At 31.8% G+C, this 19,754-nt stretch overlaps 2 protein-coding genes across 2 annotated transcripts; both read right to left on the minus strand.

Moving 5' to 3' along the window:
* Positions 1-336: 336 nt before the first annotated feature.
* LOC137926665 (uncharacterized) lies at positions 337-16,973 on the minus strand. Its single transcript, XM_068770336.1, has 10 exons — positions 16,911-16,973; positions 16,624-16,810; positions 16,135-16,529; positions 14,664-14,997; positions 3,223-3,305; positions 1,753-1,924; positions 1,393-1,541; positions 964-1,206; positions 545-875; positions 337-474 (listed from the first exon to the last, which is right to left on the minus strand). The coding sequence occupies exons 1-10, from the start codon at positions 16,945-16,947 to the stop codon at positions 435-437; spliced, it is 1,971 nt and encodes a 656-aa protein (XP_068626437.1). The 5' UTR covers positions 16,948-16,973; the 3' UTR covers positions 337-434.
* LOC137927066 (pancreatic triacylglycerol lipase-like) lies at positions 7,515-9,451 on the minus strand. The gene is made up of 5 exons (XM_068770855.1): positions 9,414-9,451; positions 9,145-9,331; positions 8,601-8,995; positions 7,764-8,097; positions 7,515-7,595 (listed from the first exon to the last, which is right to left on the minus strand). The coding sequence occupies exons 1-5, from the start codon at positions 9,448-9,450 to the stop codon at positions 7,550-7,552; spliced, it is 999 nt and encodes a 332-aa protein (XP_068626956.1). The 5' UTR covers position 9,451; the 3' UTR covers positions 7,515-7,549.
* Positions 16,974-19,754: the final 2,781 nt, after the last annotated feature.

Here is a 19,754-nt window from a genome sequence, read left to right on the forward strand (position 1 = left end):
CATGTAAATAAGCCCGGCTTGCCTAGACAAGTAGTACTACTATTGCTAGTAGAGTATGAGTACATCTACTAGTAAGGTAAAAAAAAATGTTTTTGTCTTATAAATATATTCGTTTCAGGGAGGTTCCATATCTATACCGTTTATCATATTTATGGTTCACTGGATTGGGTTGTACTGTAACAATAGTAATTGCAACACTTATAAGTTTTAGACAAGAATGGAAAGTACAAAGCGATTCAAATCTCATAGCTCCGTGTTTGAGGCGATGGATTAAGACAAATCCGGTATAAAAATTATTTTAGCAATGTTACTATTTTTGGAATAATAACGAGTATGTTACGATAGTATATAGTATATTCATGATTACATTTTTAATATTTTTGTTTTCCAGATGAAGCAGTCAACATAATAAATTGTAAATTAGATGTCAGAAGTTATGTAACTTTATCTGTGTTCACCCTGAATATCCCAGATCTGAAATGATATTAACGGATCATGTTAATTTTTCGACAACAATAAGTAAATCGAAAACAATATAGATTACCTTGTTTTTGTTAAATCGCTGTTTCCCATTAGATAAACAGCGCCTTGACAGTTGCCATCAAATGCGTCTTGGAGACTTTCGCATTCATTTGCCAAGAAGTTATTAAACTTTACTGATGCTGCCATGTATTCGTAAGATCTACTGTGTGAACAGTAATTGAGGAAGCATCCTGGCATTTTGTAGCCTCCATTTGGATAAAAATCTGCATGGCCACAAGGTCCCTCGTAGCCATACAATGCCGTATTTGTGTGGATTACTTCAACATAACGCGCGTCAGTTTTAACTAATCGCTTCTTGTCATTTTTCCACAACGGGCCACCGGGATCTAAAGCTAAAAATCATTGTAAACATTAGTAATATATAGTTAAAAAGTTTTAATTAAATAATTTAAATTGAATAAAGTTTATATTTTCTTTTACCTGTTATACGTTTCACATGCGATCCAGTTTCTCTACCTGCATTACCGATGATGTGAGCTCCTAGACTGAAGCCTATCAAGTGTATTCTATCATATGAACTTCCTAACGTGATTAACCATTCTATGAAACGTGCCAGATGTTTTCCTACTTCAGGTACTCCTGATTTTGCTGTTATGTAATTCCTGTTGGCAAGATCACTCCAATCAACAACTATGAGGTTTACGTCACCGTCGTATAAAAATGCTGAAAACATTTTATTAAAATAACAAAAAATTATTTTAAATGCGGCATGCTAATTATTGAAAGGAGAACTGTACGGCGTAATAATCCGATTAAATTGTATTATCGAAAATCGATTTTTAAAGATATCATATGTAATATGTAATTAATTAATATATAATGTGTAATTTCTAATCAATCATCGATCACCTTTAGTCAATAATAAGTTCATGTTATTCCCCCCATGACCATTCCACCCGTGAACAAGAAACACGGTTACAGCGACTGGATTGAAATTTGAATCGGAAATATTAGAATGTTTTCCTAACTCTAGGATTTGTGCATCAGAAGGGTTTGATCTGTAAACAAAAAAAAAACTGCAGTATTTGCCTTTGACATAAAAAAGTAAAGAAACTAAACTAAGAAACTAAACCTTTGACATAAGAAACTAAACTAAACTTTAAGTGGTGAATAGATATTAAAATATCTATTCACTACTTCAAGTTTAAATAGTTTTATTCTACAATTACATAGATTAAACTAGAAGCCGAAAAAATTTAAAATATTTACCGTGTATATAACCAGTAGGCGTTTTTAGAATTAATAGCATAATTTCTAATGTAATCTTTGTCGAGCGGTTCATTTTCAAATGTTTCCAATATCCAATTTTCATTACTGGGATACATGAAATGAAGTTCCGTTTTTATATCATTATTGGTCAGTATTTTGGCAGAAGATATTACTGAAATTTTCGCAACACATTTTTGGTGAAAAAAAAATATTTTTAAACTAGTGTTTGACTTTATTATTAAATAGTTAGTAAATAGTAATATTTCATAGTAAATTAATGTTTGTTAATATTGTTCCGGTCATAAATATATTGCTGCTTAAAAAGCAATATAACATTTAAATTTGGAATGTGTCATTCTTAATATTTATTGTATTTTCTTGTTTTTCTGTCAATGGGTGTTAAATATTTTTGCGATATTACAATAAAGTGGGGTAATAGACTCAAATTGCTGTCACGTAGTATTTGTAAAAAAAGCAATCAAAGAAAAAAAACGAAATTCTGTTAAAAAACTAAATATTTTATGTGGTAAATTAAAATTTAATAATTTTTATCTATGCATTTATATCCTATGCATTCATTATGTATCTATATTTGATACATTAAATTATTTTTTACTTTATTGGTTATTTTGTTTTGCGAATGTATTGCAGTTGTCGTTCATTCTTTCATTTATTTAAGCGAATAGACGCCCGCTTCAAGGCATTGGCCTTCCCCAAAGATCGCTACAATGACCAGTCCTTCACTGCTCCCGTCCTCTGACTACTGGCGATCTTGACTATTTCTTCGGTTCTCCTAGTGGGGCGCTTGCACCCAGTGACTTCTCGTGACCATGATTATATCGCTGGTCAACTTGTGTGGGGTTTACCCACGCCGCGTCTACCGGCTGCATTGGTTCCCATACATATAAAATATATAAATTTGTTTCAGATATCTATGCACAAATGTTCTTCCGATACAAGTAATGACTGTTTGTGTAGGATTATGATCGTTATCATCTTTTAATCATTTTTTTACTGACATGCTAATTGACGACTCCCTATTGCGCTAAATTTGTTTGTTTTTTTATGCTTGCATTTATCAATATATTCATCTTAGATTTTATTATAATTAGTCTTTAATAAGTGTTAACTTTCTTTAAGAATTCTGTTATTTTTCATTGAATTATTTGTGATAAGCGTATACTTTTATATATGCTCAAGTACACGAATAATTTGGAACAGCTAAAAAAGATTAATTTATCAAAAAAAAATTGTGACATTTTTATGAAATTTTTAAGTATTTATCAGTAATATTGGCTTAATTTAATCAAAGTTACTTGTGGCATAGCAACATTTTATAACAAAACTGATTACCAGCAGTACTTCCCTCAACATAATTTTATTTTTATAAGCATGCTATATAATATATAATATTACATTATACACTTTATTAAGATAATATTATCTAATTATATGGCAAATTTTAAATACCTAGTGAAGAAATCGATATTAGACGCCACAGCATTTTCTTCGATAAAGGCACTAAACACAACCGTGTAAATGTTCTGTTGATTTACTAACATTTTGATTAAGATTTGGATTTTATCTCATGCCGCTTGTGATAACACAACTGTTTTCATAATGTTTACACGCCTTTTGTGCAATACATCACGTTTCTTATCAAGAAGAACAAATAACTATTTATTATATAGAAACAATACTTCGCAGATAACCTATGGATTATTAAGTCTTTTAAGTAGGATTTATCTATTGCGTACATAAGCTGTAAAGCTAGTTGCTGCAATAAATGTGGATGGAATGTTTTTAAATAATAAAGATTGATTTACCCGTCTATATTAGTCATTAAATCAATGTCAGTCACAGATAAAAATGTTTTTAACTAATCACAAGTTAGTAAACATGACGTCATATGTTTTTAATAACTTGTATAAAATAATGATATTGTATGCATGAAATCGCAAGATGAATGCTTCGTTTACATCTTGGTTTATAATACGCCCCGTCCTTTATAATCTGGTGTTGTTGTATAAAATTTTGTATTGTAATGTATGGTCCTCAGAGAACTTGCATCCTGTTGCTCATTTGAAGGCTCGGGGAATTCCGGAGGAATCTTAAATGTAAATGTCCGAAACGAAGAATACGTTAGCAAAAGTACTGTAAAAAAGATTCAGGTAAGAGAAATTTAGATGTATTCATTGAACTGCCGCCTAAAACCTAACTGGTGCAGCTGGTGGTAAACTATGGTGAAAGGATAAATGTCAACTGGTAAACAGCATTTCCGACCGATTTGGAAAATATAGATGACGATTTATGAGAAAAAATACGATACATGTCTACTACAGTGTGTAAGTTTTGATCGTTTCTTCAATCCTAATATAATAAAAATGTGTAATATTTTCATAGAGCGATAACGGTCGTCGACAAAAAAAATTTGGTGTGAACAATACCTCTTGGTTTTCTTTCATTTATTTAACGAAATTCGTCTGCCTATGTGTGCACGTATATGAATAAAAATAAAACAATCAGTGTGGTCTTTTTATTAAATGTTAACTAGTCATAAATCAATTATAATTTTTTGTAAGATTACAAACAGATTTCTAATACATACTAAATTTTAAGTCGCCACTAATCTTATCAGATTAATGTATTTTGAACGCATATCAATGGAATCTTTAAAGATATTATTATTAGTTTACTAGCCTTGTGATGTTTTTACAAATAGAACAAGTCTCCTCTCACAGCCAAATTACAAGGAGTAATTAGTGAATGTCACAATGTGACTTTCGGATTATAGATATTTTACATAGATGGTTTCTTAACAATGTTTATCTGTAAGCAGTTGTAAAATTATTTCATTAACATTTATTAAACCTATTATCTATGGATCACTCTCCTTTTGCTCTAGGGATATAAATTTTAAATGCACCAAATACATTATGTGTTATCAAAACATGCTTTTAATACATACCAGGGTGAATCAAAAAGTTCTTAGAAGTGCATATATATGAAATCTTTTTGAATCAAGTTCGATATTCAAAGTAAAGAGTGTCTATCACACTATATTTATGCAGACTGTCACTTGTTTTTGTCAGTTCGTTCGCATTAATAAATTTTTTTGTGCAACGAGTTGCTAAAAAGTCAAAATTATGGATAAAAGTGCGTTACGTGCGGTGATAAAATATCTCAGTTTGAAAAAAATGTCTACGAAGGAAATTTTTTTGGACATTCAGCAGACATAAGGGGGTGATGCTGTACCCTATTCTACGGTTGCGTACTGGGTGGCTGAATTTAAAAGAGGTAGATCAAGCTGTAAAGATGACCCGCGTTCTGGGCGGCCTTCAACCTCCGTTACAGAAGAAAATGTCAAAAAGGTTGAGAATCTGGTTTTGGAAGACAGAAGAATGACTATAAAACATATAGCTGAGATCCTAAAGATATCTTTTGGTAGCGTTCAATCCATTTTAATTGATTCACTGGGGTTCAAAAAAGTGTCTGCAAGATGGGTGCCACGAATGTTAACCGACGAAAACAAAAAGCGACGTTTGGAAATTTCCAAGCGTAATCTCGAAATGTTCCAGCGTGATTCGGATAATTTTTGCCGTCGTCTTGTCACCATGGATGAAACGTGGGTCCACCATTTTGATCCTGAAACTAAAAGACAAAGCATGTCTTGGAAACGACCATCCTCTCCATCCATTAAGAAATTTCTAGTTGCTTCTACCGCTGGCAAAGTTATTGCCTCTGTGTTCGGGGATAGTGAAGGAATCCTTTTTATTGATTACATGCCAAAAGGCCAGACGATTACTGGACCCCATTATGCAAATTTAATCCCGAAAGTGCGTGAAGCGATTAAAGAAAAACGTCGTGGAAAACTGTCGTTGGGCGTGTTGTTCCTTCAAGATAACGCTCCTGCTCATCGATCGGAAGTTGCGCTCAACGCAATCCGCTGTGCTGGCTTCAATCTCCTTGATCACCCACCATATTCTCCGGACTTAGCCCCAAGTGATTTTCACTTATTTCCAAAATTAAAAGAGGAAATTCATGGAACAAAATTTCACGATAATGACGCGGTTATAGCTGCCGTAGAGGACTTTTTCGAGAGTCAAGAAAATATTTTTTTTCACAAGGAATAAGGAAGTTAGAAACGCGTTATTCTAAATGCATTGCATTAGAGGGAGATTATGTAGAAAAATAAAATATTATTATTTAAATCTTTGCATTTTTTAATATTGATTCCAAGAATTTTTTGATTCACCCTCGTATATAGGATTATGTAGACATTTATTTAATTAAACATGTATTCATACTTAACCTCCTAGAAGAGAAAAAAATCTCTCCATTCTATAAATGTTATGACGAATCAGAAATCTTCTGGAACTTTCACGGTTTCAACTTTCAAAGTTCACGGACCCTTCTGCTCGGTGAACTCTGTTCCAATGAAGCTGTAAATGCTCCCAGGTTAACAGAATTAACATGAACCGAAAATAAGGAAATGATTGTGTACACAGAGTATATTTTTATTTTATATCTGTTTAGAACTGTTTAGTGATTACAATCATTGCCACTAACATACTAACGTATATTAATTGTGAACAATATTATTGCACCATTTATTAAAGTCAATCACAATACTTACCATTTTACGATACTCTTTAGCACTATGTTTGATTAAAGACTGAAGCAAGACGAATAAAACATTACAGAAGATAATGGAAACATCAAAATGTAATATGTGCTGTGTTTGGCTTTTAAAAGGGGTATGTTAGCTGCTACCACGCTTTAATACTTAAAGAACTTGAAAGATTACGAGGCTCTTCTCCTGATCTTTTAGTAGTGTATAGTAGTAGTAATAAAATATGTATGAAATGAAAATTAAAAAAATGTAAAACTATGCAAAAATAGGTAATTATGTTATTAATCTAAGACAAGCTGGAAGTGATACCCTGACATTTGATTTGAATGACAGGGTCCATAAATTTTTTTATCGAAAACTATGTATAAACAATACTCTTAATAACGTAAAGGAATTTTTAAAAATTTCATTGTATATTGCTCGTCTGAAATGCGTGTGGACGGAACAAATCCTTTGTGCAATCGACGGTCGTTGCGGCTGAAAAAGTTTTTAAGTAGTGATCACAAGCCTTTAGACTTGGCGTGGGGCCTCCCACCAGCCGAAGTCCGATCATCGTGAAGATCTTTGGGGAAAGCCTATGCCTTACAGTGGGCGTCTATCGGCTAATATGATCACGATGTATATTTGATTAAAGATGTGGTAATTATTAAAGTAAATATGAATCTTAACCAAATTTTGCGAATATTTACAATGAAAAAATTATTTGGTCTGTTCGTCGCCAAAGTGTTACATATGTTCGGACACGAGTCTGCAGTTGAAATGTTTTATCTATATCTATTAACAATAGTTACAAAAACATTATAATCAAATATGAAATATGACGCAATACCAAGGTCAATTAACATCATTATTATAAATGGATATAGCTGTACAATAATTTGTCATAGAAATATTAATATTATAAATTCTATTTTAAAAAATTCTTCATCTCTTTCGGTGTTATCTCTCGACAAGGTGTAAAGTACATATTTTCATATACACTTCTCGTCAATAACATTTGCTACCAAACTTTTGCGATTTTGTTTTCTTTCTAATTTTTGGATATTTTTATAATTGATAGTTGTTCAGTGTATAAAAAAAAATGTGAGGAAATTTATTTTTAATGAAAACAATATATAACAAAATCATAGTCCTTTATTTAATATACTCGTGATCATTTTGATTTTAAAACGGCCAGGCCCTGCCGGTGCGGACTGCGTAAATGCCGCTTCTGTAAAAAGAAATCTAATTAATAAATGCTTATAAAATTACGATACGTTTGGTGATCTAGTTATTTTACAATAATGGGATAGAAAGTTTTGAGTAAAGAGCGTGTAAAAAAAGGGAGAGATTTGAGATGAAGCAAATGATAGGTAAAGCAAAGGGTGTTCGTAATTACCCTGATTTATTGACGATTCCATTGCCCATACGAAGTTCAGCTCCGTTGCAAGTAGATAATTCGGCCTCGTGAACGTTCGGGCAACGTCTGCCGACTAGATGGTTGGTGCGGACGGTGGATGCAAAGAATTCAGGGGCACGTCCGTGGGAGCATGTGTTGGCTGCACAGCCAGGTTGCGGATGCCTGCCACCGTTCGGGTAAAAATCGGCGTGTCCGATGTTGGTCATAATTCCCAGAATACGACCGTCTGTGTGAATACATTCCACATATCTACCAGCGTTACGGTTAAGGGCGTTAGAGTTACCACCCCACTGTGGCCCAGCTGGGTCCAGCCCTAAAAATAAAAAAAGTATTATTGTTAGAATTGCACGTAAATACATAAGTAGTACTTGAATTAAATTAATTGTTCAATACGCACTTACTTTTGACACTATGTATAAAATCGTAATTTATTTATATTTAAAATATGCACATCGTGTATAAATAAAGGTTATATGGATTGCATGATGTAAAATATGCAGATTTTACGATTTCCTTCGGTATATTTTTTATTTTCATTAAAAATAATAAATATAATTAGTAGAGATGTCAGGGATTTTGCTCAAGAAAAATGTACAAAATGTATAACAAAGTTTGTTTTCGTAATTGTTAATTTTCGACATTGTTAACCTTTACGGCTTTTGCAGCTTCGTTGAATTGATTTTGCGTATCATGTATATATTATTGTAATGAATTCTCATTTTATTTTTATATATATGTAGCTATTATTATCCATATTGTTAAATTTATATTCAATGTTAGCGTTTTAAATCGAATGTTAAAATGAAAGATACTGACCAGTTACACGAGACGGTGTGCCGCTGGCTGCGCGGCCTGCATTGCCAACCACGTGAGCTCCCAAACTGAAGCCGATCAAGTGTACGTTGTTCCAGTTGCCTCCAATATTATTTATAAGCCACGACAAGAAATTGCCGAGTTGGCGACCAACGTCTGGAACACCTCTAACGGCTGTGTTGTAGTTGGAGTTCGCAAGGGCACTCCAGTCTACAACAATAACATTAACGTCCTGGACTGCAAGGAAGGCTGACGTAATGAGTGGGTTCATTTGGGTGTTCCCATTGTTATTCCAACCATGAACGATCACTTTCAATGCTCTGTTTGCTCTGTAGTTTGAATTTCGAACCGAGTTTGCATCACCGTTTCTAAGTACTTGACGGTTAGTTGGGTTCGACCTGTAATGTTAGAACGATGATATCATTTGCGAAAAATTTAACAAGTATTTTATCCTTCATATGTAAATACAAAATTTATAACTCTTTATAGTGTAAAATTCAAAAAAAGAATTACAAATCTCGCTTACAAAAATACCGTCACGTCTTACCTAGTAAAGAGCCAGTATTGATTGTTGGCTCCGTTTCTAGTTCTCAATAATTCCTCGTCGACCGGTTCATGCAAGTCTACTAAATGGTTCACTCCCTCGCCATCAGGCATCCAAATGTAGCGACTTTCTCCTTCCACGTAGTGGCTGTTGTCTTCAGGAACAGGAGGCACAGCCGCGCCAGCGCAAACTGAAATAGAAAATAAATATTAGAAGAATATAGGAATAAATAAAGTTTTGCTCGAAATGTTACAAATAACTTTGACACTGACGCGCTATAACAGAGAAGAAAGCGACAAACAGTTTCATGACTAAGACAGCTGCGATTATAATTGGGGATTTGCAAATTATTTATACTTAAAGCTTTATCTTTAAAGATGTTTAATATTTAGATTAAACGATATAAAAATCTAATCTAAAATGGATAACACTAATTAGCGGGCTACTAACATCATTCGTGACAAACGTCAAGAGGTAAACTTAAAGAAATTATTATTACACTGAAATTAAATAATTTTCGACATATCATTAGAATTGTAAAAATTGAGTAACGCCTGGCATATTACAATAGCAAATTGCTCAACAAATTGTATGTGAAAATCGGCATTATAAGTTATTGCATATTCATGTAATTCTGTATGTTGCTCTATCACATTGTAAATTCAACATTAAATTTTGTTTAGTAATTAAATTTGTTTCATTATGCGTTAGGTAAAAACTGCCTACAAGATGTTTGGTTATAAACGTATTAAAGGGCTGAATTTATAGATTACTTATTTTCAATTAATTAATGCTACACAATATCAACGAGTTCAGGAATTTATATCGAATATACAATGGCGTAAGAAAGATAGTTTTTTTTAAAGTTGGGGTTACTACAAATCAAAATTAATTATTACTAAAATTAATTTACTGTCTGTCGCTGCAGACTTTTTTCTGTCAGAAATTACTTGCTTGTCGCATTCTGCAGAAAAAATAAATTATTGCAACATTTTAGAGTGATCTTTTTACCCACGGTGATTAAAAATAAGTGTAAAAGCTATTAAACTTTTTGTCGACTAAAATCTAAATACTGGTATTTGATATTTGAAATTTGAAATACCGGGACATCGGTATTATTAATAAAAATTTACTTGTTATGTTTTTATTTATCTCAGTTGTTATATTGACCTGTTAACAAATAACATATGAAATCCAATAAATATTGTTCCGAAATGAGTAGATATTATTTATTCTATTGCATAGAGAGTAGCAGTAGATAGGTACAAAAAAACTTGAAAGTATAAAATAAGTACAAAATAAATTGTATGTTACATTTTACATGTAACAGACTCGTATGGCATTATATAATAAAAGAAGCAAAAAATATAATTAAATTGAGAGTATTTATGAAATAATATTAATATCTTGCGTTTTGTTTATTAAAGTATGCTCTTAAAAAACATAAATAATCAATCGTTTAATCATCAAGCGAGGATTGAATTTTCGTACAATTTGAATTAGATTTATACTGTGCATAAATTCAATTTTCATTAACTAATGTAATACCAAAATACCGGTATTTTTACATAAATACCGGTTTTTAATAAAGGACAAAAATCGTTTGGGATTCCGGTATTGTAAGCCCTATTATAAACATTCTCTCCCTTAAAGCTTTTACATCTATAACCAATCCCTTTGTATGTTACTACTTCCCCTGCGGGTGAAATTTCCGGTAAATCCGAAAAATTTCAATTCGGCTACAGGAATAACCCTACCAAATCCCTACCCTTATGGCTCTAGAGGTACAGATAAGTCTCAATTTATAAGTGATTCTCTTAAATTAATGTAGATAGTGTAAACCAAATAATATTATTCGTAAAATTTATAACTTTTAATGACGTACTTGAAAATTTTAACATGTTTATGCACGGTATATGTAAAGGATTTTACATAAGCCATATAAACGCAAGAAAAAAATCCGATAAAATGAAACGTGATAAGATAAGTAGAGGGTTTATATGTAAAATATATATGCGTGTCATGGTTTGTGTGTGAAGTAAACAAACTTCAGGGTGACACAGGAGTGTAAGGCTTACGAGGTTTGTAGTTATATATATCGATAACCACAGACGCTTTTTGACAGAGAGGGGACAATCATTCGATCTAAGCATAGTTTAGTAAAAGTACATGTCAGTTTTACCTCACCTCCCTATAGATTTCCAAAAGGACCGATTTTAAGTAATATGTGACCAGGGTCCTTTGACGTCTTTAAATGAATTGTCTGTTCGTTCACCTTGTGAATGGACATCCTATGTTTCGGTTGCCGATCTGTGGTTTTCAGTCTAAAACCTTAAGGCCACAGTGACCTATTTTTTGTGCTATGTGGCCTACCGATTATTATTTGAACTTGCCAATCCGCAGGACTGTTGGTTAATTTTGTTTATCTATGTCACTTCTTATTTTTGATTCAGTTTCCATGAGAAAGCTTTCTCCTTAGCCCGCGAAGTGACTATTAGCTTTTCAATAAGACCCGATGTGAGAGACCACTTTTCACTGCCGTAATAACTGATAACACACTTTGGTCTCAGACCTTAATCTTAATGTCGGTTTATTTAAAATATTTTACTTCATCATCATCACCATTTTTGCCGTAATTTGGGAGATTATTTTCTTAATATTTAAACTATAATTATTATTTTCTTAATATTTAAACTATAACTATTTTTAAAGTTCATTTTAGTAACATTGACAGGTCTAACTAATGATAGCTTATCATTTTGTGAATTGTTAGTGCTCAAAAATAGTGAATTTTTTAGTCTGTATTTACTATCGTGAGATATATAATAGCGGAAAGATATGTTACATCCACGAATATTGTTACTTCCTTACACTTTTGCTCCTAGATAACGCTTACCACAATCCCACACACTCATGCAATAAGCTTCTCTGTAATTGTGTAGTCTTGAGACTCTTCACACGGGCATTTCACCTAGTTTTGTTCTAGTTGTATTCCCTGATTTGTATTTTATTTTATTGTATATGGGATTAGATTTCGATATTTATATTTCTGTAATACGACTTATCCTTCTCTTTGTAAGTAATAATTTGTTGTTTTAAACAAAGCAAGTTTAAAAACTTTAATGTAATATGTTAATATTTACATGCAGTTTTGAATCGACAATTATTTGAAGGTTCTAAATGGTAAGCTAACATCGACTCGGAATGATCTGCAGATAATAGCAGACTAGAAACTCAACATATGCACTGGTTTAAATAAAATTTCATAATTATTTATGTGTACATCATAATATCAATCATCTAAATAACCAAGTTCCACGCATTTCCATCAAACAAAAACTCTTGAATGCTTTAAAAAGATCTATTACATAATATCATTTTAGTTTTAGATTTAAAACTAGGAAAAGGAAGGGCTAAGATATCTTGTAGAGCTAAGATTGTTCTATTTTTGTACACATGTAAATTATGAATTAATAAATTAAATAAATTATGAAGTATTTTTCAAATTTTTGGTAGCAAAAACTAGTCGTTACGAGTTTATTATATTTATTGTATAAATAATTTTAACTAGAACTAGACCTACTTTTATTTTAATTATAATTATAATTCTGATAATAATTTAAATAATAATATGTATCACAATTGTATCACAAATATTTCCCATATTTGGTTGGTTCCTGAAATAAAAAGAAATTATTATTTATTATTATTTATTTATAATGTATTTGTAACTATTTTATATAAGAATTTAAACCTAAATATAACACAAAAACTTATAAAAATTACTTAAAGATATTGTTATTTTTTTTTAAATTTAACGTGTATCACGATTATAAAGTTATTAATTCTTTAAACAATCTCATTGTTTAGAGATAAGTGTGGACAAATGGATAAAGTTTTATGGCAGTGGCTCTAGAATATCTGATAAGTCTTTGCAATAGCTTACTTTCCACAGATTGAACGTTTTTGTTTAAAATATAGTTTTGTTTACAACCAAAAGTCAACATAAAGCGTTATCACATGGAAAGAACGGAAATCAATTGTCCACGTCCTCTAAATGAATGTTTATCACTAATTATTAAATGATAATCAGTACTCTACATTGTGTCGTTAATATTCTTGTTATTAAAAAGGTTGACCGGAAATAGTTACTATATGATAATGGATTAAATATTGCATTATTATTGACAATGCCATCCAAGAAGACGCGAATGAATACTTTAAATTGAAAGAAGTCTTTCAATACGAGTATTATCTTGTTAAGTTTTTAGATCTGAAAAAAATACTATTATTATTATTAAAAAAAAACAATTATGACTCAGCATTTTGGTTTAACGAGAGTAATGTCAAATATAATTTTTAAACATATTCTAATTAGTTAATCGTTCTAGAAAATATTGATTTGCAATTATATCAACGGTATTAAATATAAAACAGCAATCATGATGACTCTTTTTAATATTCGTCTATTTTTTGCTTGCGTTTATCTATAGAAGTAATTATCTTTATTTACACAATCAAAAGTTTTATTTGAGAAGCGGAATTGAATTATATAAAATTTCGTTTTCCTACATCGATCTTTTTTGGCAGGTCAAATAAATAAATAAAGTTTGTATAAAACTGTGTTTTCTTTAGTTTTTCATATAATGTGTTTCATGGAAATTGCAAATTTGTAGCAAAGTATGAACACTTAAAGTTTTTTATAAATTTGCAAAACTATGTCATCTAATGCAATTTTCAAATTAAAAACGAAAATATGTTCTACACATTAATAGTTAACTAATTGCAGATATTGGCCTGTTATTTGAATTCATCTTCCGGCACCTCGAAAACTCACAACAGCGAACGCAGCAGGGATTTTGGGGTTACTCGAGATTAGTCGATATTAAAACCCAAACGTTTGCTGCTGTCGTTAAAAGAAATTATTTAAAAGCTTGCTATTTACTGAACCTTTTATACTCCATCTTAATGTATGGGTTCTAGTGACTTTCATTAAGCTCGTTCAAAAGTACGACACATTGTTATAACGAATTTAAAAGTTTAGCTTGATAAGTTTGTAATTAAAGTCTACATTCTTTGTACGGTTCATAAAGGTGAAGTAATACATTAGAGTTTTTATTGTATAAGCTTTTTCCACATGTAATTGTAATTGTAAAGGTAAGAAATTAATAAAACTGAAAACGTCCATTATAAATAATAATTTATACAAACATAATTTGAAATATTTACATACTCTGTATTAAATAAATAACGATTAGAAAGGCCATTCTTTTCCAGTCGACAGACTATATAAACCAGATCTGAAAAAAAAAAGATTTTTTTTAATAAAAATTATTTGGTATCGATATCAATACAGGTCAAACCCGAAAAAGTCTTAAGGAATTTTGGACGTTTGCTTTATACTAGTCAAAACTAGACTAACTCACTGTCCGTGTGAAAGATATATTTTCTTGATTTTTACGGTATTAATAATAATTATTATATGGGAAAAGAAACAATAACTATTGCCTTAAAAGTATTACCCTCGCTTTGTTATTATGCCATTCCCCATGTTGTACTCAGAACCATGGCATTGGTTTTTGTGCGCTTCATTGAGGTTCATGCATTTTTGCCCGATGAAGTGGTCTGTGCGAACACTCGACGCGAATAATTGGTAGGAGCGGCTGTGGGAACAGATGCTAAACCAGCACCCTGGCTGCGGGTTTTTGCCGCGATTGGGATAAAAGTCGGCGTGGGCAACAGGGTCAGACATGCCCAAAAGTCCTCCGTCCGTGTGAATAGCTTCGACGTACTGTCCGGCGCTTATATTCAAGGCGTGAGAATTTCCGAGCCATAGTGGACCAGCTGGATCGAGAGCTGTAAATTTAGTCAGTGATATATTCGTTTAAAAATTAATGTAGGCAATCTTAGTTTCAGTTTTGCTTTTGTATCTAAGGTTTTGGTGTGGGCACTACGGTAAATACATAGACAGGATTTTCGAAAGACTCTGGTTGCAGACTACTTGCAACTTTCTTGAAAATCTATGGGCGATAGCCATTCCCAGAATTGAACGTTCTAGAGATGAAATGCTGATTATTATGATGGTTATACGATGTAAGGGAACTGAAGCTGAATTTACTGGCATAGTGAGATTTTTCGTTATGGTCAGCAACAAGCCATTATTTGTACCAAAGGCGATAATTGGTTTAATATATAAACAGGGCCTTTTCTTTTTAAAATTAATCAAATCAGTTATACAAAATACTCAAATTGTAAGCTTTATTTTATACTCAAGCTTGTTTCAATAAATCTGCCCTTTAAAATCTAAATGACATAATAATAAATATAAACTTGCTTCGGTTACATTTAAACTGATAAATAACTCCAAGGTAACATGTCTGAAAAACTACTATAAAATTTGGAGGAATCAGAATAAGAAAATTACACTGAAGGAATTTATTATAAGTTATATCTGTATAAGTTATATAAGTTATAGAGCTTATGACCAGCTGTAAACAGTTTGTTAAAGACAAAAATCTGTTTCTGGTAGGCACAAAAGTTATGAGTAATGGTAGCCCAGCAAAGAAGGGATGAGCCTTGCGACCATAGGTCGCTTGTGCGATTCCCAAGATACAGTCTTATATATAATTCATACTTTATGCATTAATAACAGAGAACGGACAGCAGCGACCCTTGCGTACCCTAATACCTCACTTTTCGCCAACTCGCCAACCCGACTGCTAAGCGTGGCGGTTATAGTATATTCCCCAATAGATATCCCTGGGGGAGATCTATAGCTAGTAGTGGGCGTATATGGGCTGAATCGACGACTACGACAAAAGTTATGTGAATGATGTATAGTCGTGGGCAATGGTAAAGGAGGAAACCAAGGTATTCTAGCATTGGGTTTCATGTTCATTCCGTGGTGAATTACGGCTCGTACATTCCTAAGACGAGGTATGCGTACCAAGAGTAGAAACAATATACGATAAAGACAATTAGTTTGTTATTCACCTGTAACACGCGATACTAGACCTCCAACTATTCGACCGGCGTTACCGACGACATGAGCTCCCAAGCTAAAACCAACTAAGTGCACTTTATTCCAATCTCCTCCAGCTGTCGCAAAGAGCCATTGTAAAAAGTCCCCCAGATGGCTTCCAACACTAGGAACACCTCTAGTTGCTGAAATATAGTTAGAGCTTGCAAGATGTCTCCAATCAACTACAATGACATTGGCGTCGAGTGTATCAAGAAAGGCGGATCTGATTTGTTTGTTCACTTCCGAATTTCCGTTATTATTCCAACCGTGAACAATGATTTTTAACTGCTTTTTTCCATCGTAATTCGAATTCCAGATAGATTCTTCGTCTCCAAATGTTATAATTTGTTCTGTATTTGGATTTAATCTGCAAAGAAACGTATTTACTGTTATATTAATTATATATTTAACTTGCTTCAATCTCACCATATATATATAAATTGATTGGGTCTAAAATTAACCTTGTGTAAAGCCAATATTGGTTATCGTTGCCGTCTTTTTTCATTAACAAATCTTCATTAGGTTGATCATATAAATCAACGAGATGAGGGACATTATCACCGTCAGGCATCCATATGAAGCGACTTACTCCTTCTACGTAATGACTGTTATCCCCGGGAACTAAGGAGATCGGGTTGCCGGAACATACTAGACGAATAAATATAATTTTAATGATGATCAATGACTAATAGAAAAAAAACTTGCTTATATCAATCGAAAAGTATATGTTACAAATATAGATACTGACACTTCACAATCAAAGCGAAAACGATTAGCGATTTCATAGTGACGGCGAACAATTAATTTCAATGCAACTAAAGTGATATGATTTTGAACTATTTGTATATGTATATATATATATATAGATAATCGAAGATCTTGCTATCTTAAATCATTATCATATTTATATGTTAATTTGTATGATAAAAAGGTAAATGTATGATATTATAAGGGGTATCGAGATTATGATTAGTAAGGTAGACAATGTCTCCATTATTTCTGCAGTATTTTTGATATTTTGTTTCATTTTTTAATTATTTCATCTTTACCACTATGTATTAGAAAATTAAAAATGTACGAGGTTTTAAGCATACCCCTTTTATATTTTCTTTTACTTGATTAAGATTTATCATTTTAATATATATCCTGTGCAAATCGAATTTGCGTTCTTAAGTTAGAGTGTTTTCTGGAAATGAAATAAATATATTTAATTTTAAAGAAAACTAATAGCTGTAGGCGATTAAATGGAAAAAAAGTGTAATTACTCTATGAGATAAATTCCATGTCCTGATTAGGACTCGTTAAAGAACTTGTTTAATAAGATCTCAAATTTTTCCTCGTTGAACGAACAGTGATCGAATCAATGCAATATTACTTACTGTCACTGTTATATATGTTAGTTACTAGTAAAGTAATTAGCAAGACTGTACTTGATATAGACACCGGAAGGTGATCTACTAATATACATAAAGAAATGAAAGTATTTTGTTTTTCTTAAATTCATTTATGGCTAGACATCAACATTATCATCATATCAGCGAATAGACGCCTCCTGCATGGCCAAAGATCGTCACGATAATCGGTCTTCCACTGCCCGTATCCAGCGGCTTCTTCCGGCTTTGACTATGTCGGTCCACCTAGTGGCTATGCAACAACTAAAAAGTCACTTTTATACATATCTTTAAAAAATATAAAGCGGTGAGCAGTAGTTTTGATAACAAAAATCTTTTTTTTTTAATATCGTCTTGATTTCGACACTACTTCTGGTTATCTATCAGCAATTCCGGTCAGTCAACCCAAAAAATCCGCCATTACACGATGTAAGTGTAAAGTGTAATGATATGACAGTTTATTTCCCTTTTGTATGCTTTGTTTTAGATGTTATAATGTTTAATTCATTTTTCATTATTTTTAAAATATAGACGTTATGGTCTTGAAATGGATTTTAAATGGAAAACACGAAAGCCTGGAAAGTGCAGCAGAGGACGTTTACTGACAAAGTGAACGTGAAAACTTGTTGAGGTCATCGGAAGAAGTTGGTAGCAGGCCGCTTCCAAACGAGCTGTTAAGAAATCTCTGGGAGAGGCCATGTCCAACAGTGGACGTCTTACGGCTGAAATGACGATGATGATATTATAATTTTGAAATAAATAAAACAGTTTACAAAATTTAATAAACGAACACACAAAATGTAAACACTTATATATGTACGGAAATAATAATTCGCTATAGCAACTAGATAAAATTAATTTCATCAATTAAAAATGAGATATTGATCTTTTCTGGTATATTCTAATGTTTAATGCCTACTATGACGATGATCTTGCTATATTGATAATAAATTAATTGACATTTATTTTTTTCTATATTCTCACTTCTTCTGAAAATTTTATGATTTTTTTTATAAAATGTAACTTTCTAGTACTTTTTGAATTACGTAAATAAATAATAATGATTTAATATGCTTTAAAAATTGCTAAGTTTTTACTTAATTTCTTATAAACAAATTACTTGCACTCCACATCCGGAGAAATCTTAAAAATATTAATCTTTTCATAGATAATTGACGCACAGATTAGTTTAACATGGTTTCCAATACTGAATGATTAATAACATCCCCTATTGAATAAGTGAGCATGGCCACAGGAAGATGATTGAATATAGAATAATTTATGTTAAGAAAATGAACAAAAGAGTTTCTAACTAATAAAAATTTTATTTTTAATGTCTTAAAATAAGTATACTAATATGCGATAAAACTAGTGGTTTTAAAGTATAGGAATAAAAATTGCGTTGATTTCTCTTAAAACATCAAAAGACATGCACTTTAAATTTATTATCCCTATACCTTTGGTATCTTGGCAAATCAACAAAAATTACGTCAGTTTGTTACGAGTAATTAACAAAAAAAATCCGATATCTGCGCTCAATGACCGTGACGCATTTTATCAAAAGAGACGAACCACCAATACTTTATCAAATTTTAGTTTAATCTAATTTCAATCTTTTGTATATATAAGTAAAAAGCATCGTTTTTGTTTGTAATACGTAGACTATACTATTATTGAACATAAAAGACGAGGAAATTTTTGTTTTAAATTATTTTTCCAATATCTTATATATTTTTATTATATAAATATATTTCTTTACAATACACATACACAATTTTGATGATTAATGCCAAATGTTATTATATATGAAATTGCCATTTCATTTATAATAACATTTTAGTAGAAATTTCAGGAATTCTAATTTTCTAATCTGACAACTGCGACATGTAGTTCCACAATTCTCTACCGGTATACAATATACCAATATACTAATTGTTATATACAACATAACAATTCTCTACCGGTCTACTTTACAGGGCACTACCATGTAATATCTTTGAATTATCATATATTAAATTTAGGACGTTTATTCAACAAAACCTTGTAAATAGACACAATTTAAATTTGCAATTCGGTAAAAAAAGCATCCTGTGTAAAGACAAATGTCCTTCTTGTGTTCAGGTCGTCTGCGCGTCTTATGCGTGAACATCTTGCACTGCGTTTGCCGGCATATGGTTTCCACTCTAGAACTACGGCGGTTA

Source organism: Battus philenor, unplaced genomic scaffold, assembly GCF_028537555.1.
Source record: "Battus philenor isolate CCGP_79_NKW_IND1 unplaced genomic scaffold, ilBatPhil1.0.hap1 SCAF_3, whole genome shotgun sequence".
In the NCBI taxonomy this organism is placed as follows: domain Eukaryota; kingdom Metazoa; phylum Arthropoda; class Insecta; order Lepidoptera; family Papilionidae; genus Battus; species Battus philenor.

What these genes read in the sequence shown, in the direction of transcription:
- LOC137927066 (XM_068770855.1), bottom strand. Translation starts at nt 9,450, where the DNA reads ATGAAACTGTTTGTCGCTTTCTTCTCTGTTATAGCGC. An exon ending in CAATACTGGCTCTTTACTAG is followed by an intron (nt 8,996 to 9,144) that starts GTAAGACGTGAC and finishes CTAACATTACAG; the next exon opens with GTCGAACCCAACTAACCGTC. An exon ending in GGAATCGTCAATAAATCAGG is followed by an intron (nt 7,596 to 7,763) that starts GTAATTACGAAC and finishes TTCTTTTTACAG; the next exon opens with AAGCGGCATTTACGCAGTCC.
- LOC137926665 (XM_068770336.1), bottom strand. Translation starts at nt 16,947, where the DNA reads ATGAAATCGCTAATCGTTTTCGCTTTGATTGTGAAGT. An exon ending in CAATATTGGCTTTACACAAG is followed by an intron (nt 16,530 to 16,623) that starts GTTAATTTTAGA and finishes GTTTCTTTGCAG; the next exon opens with ATTAAATCCAAATACAGAAC. An exon ending in AGCGATTTAACAAAAACAAG is followed by an intron (nt 475 to 544) that starts GTAATCTATATT and finishes ATATCATTTCAG; the next exon opens with ATCTGGGATATTCAGGGTGA.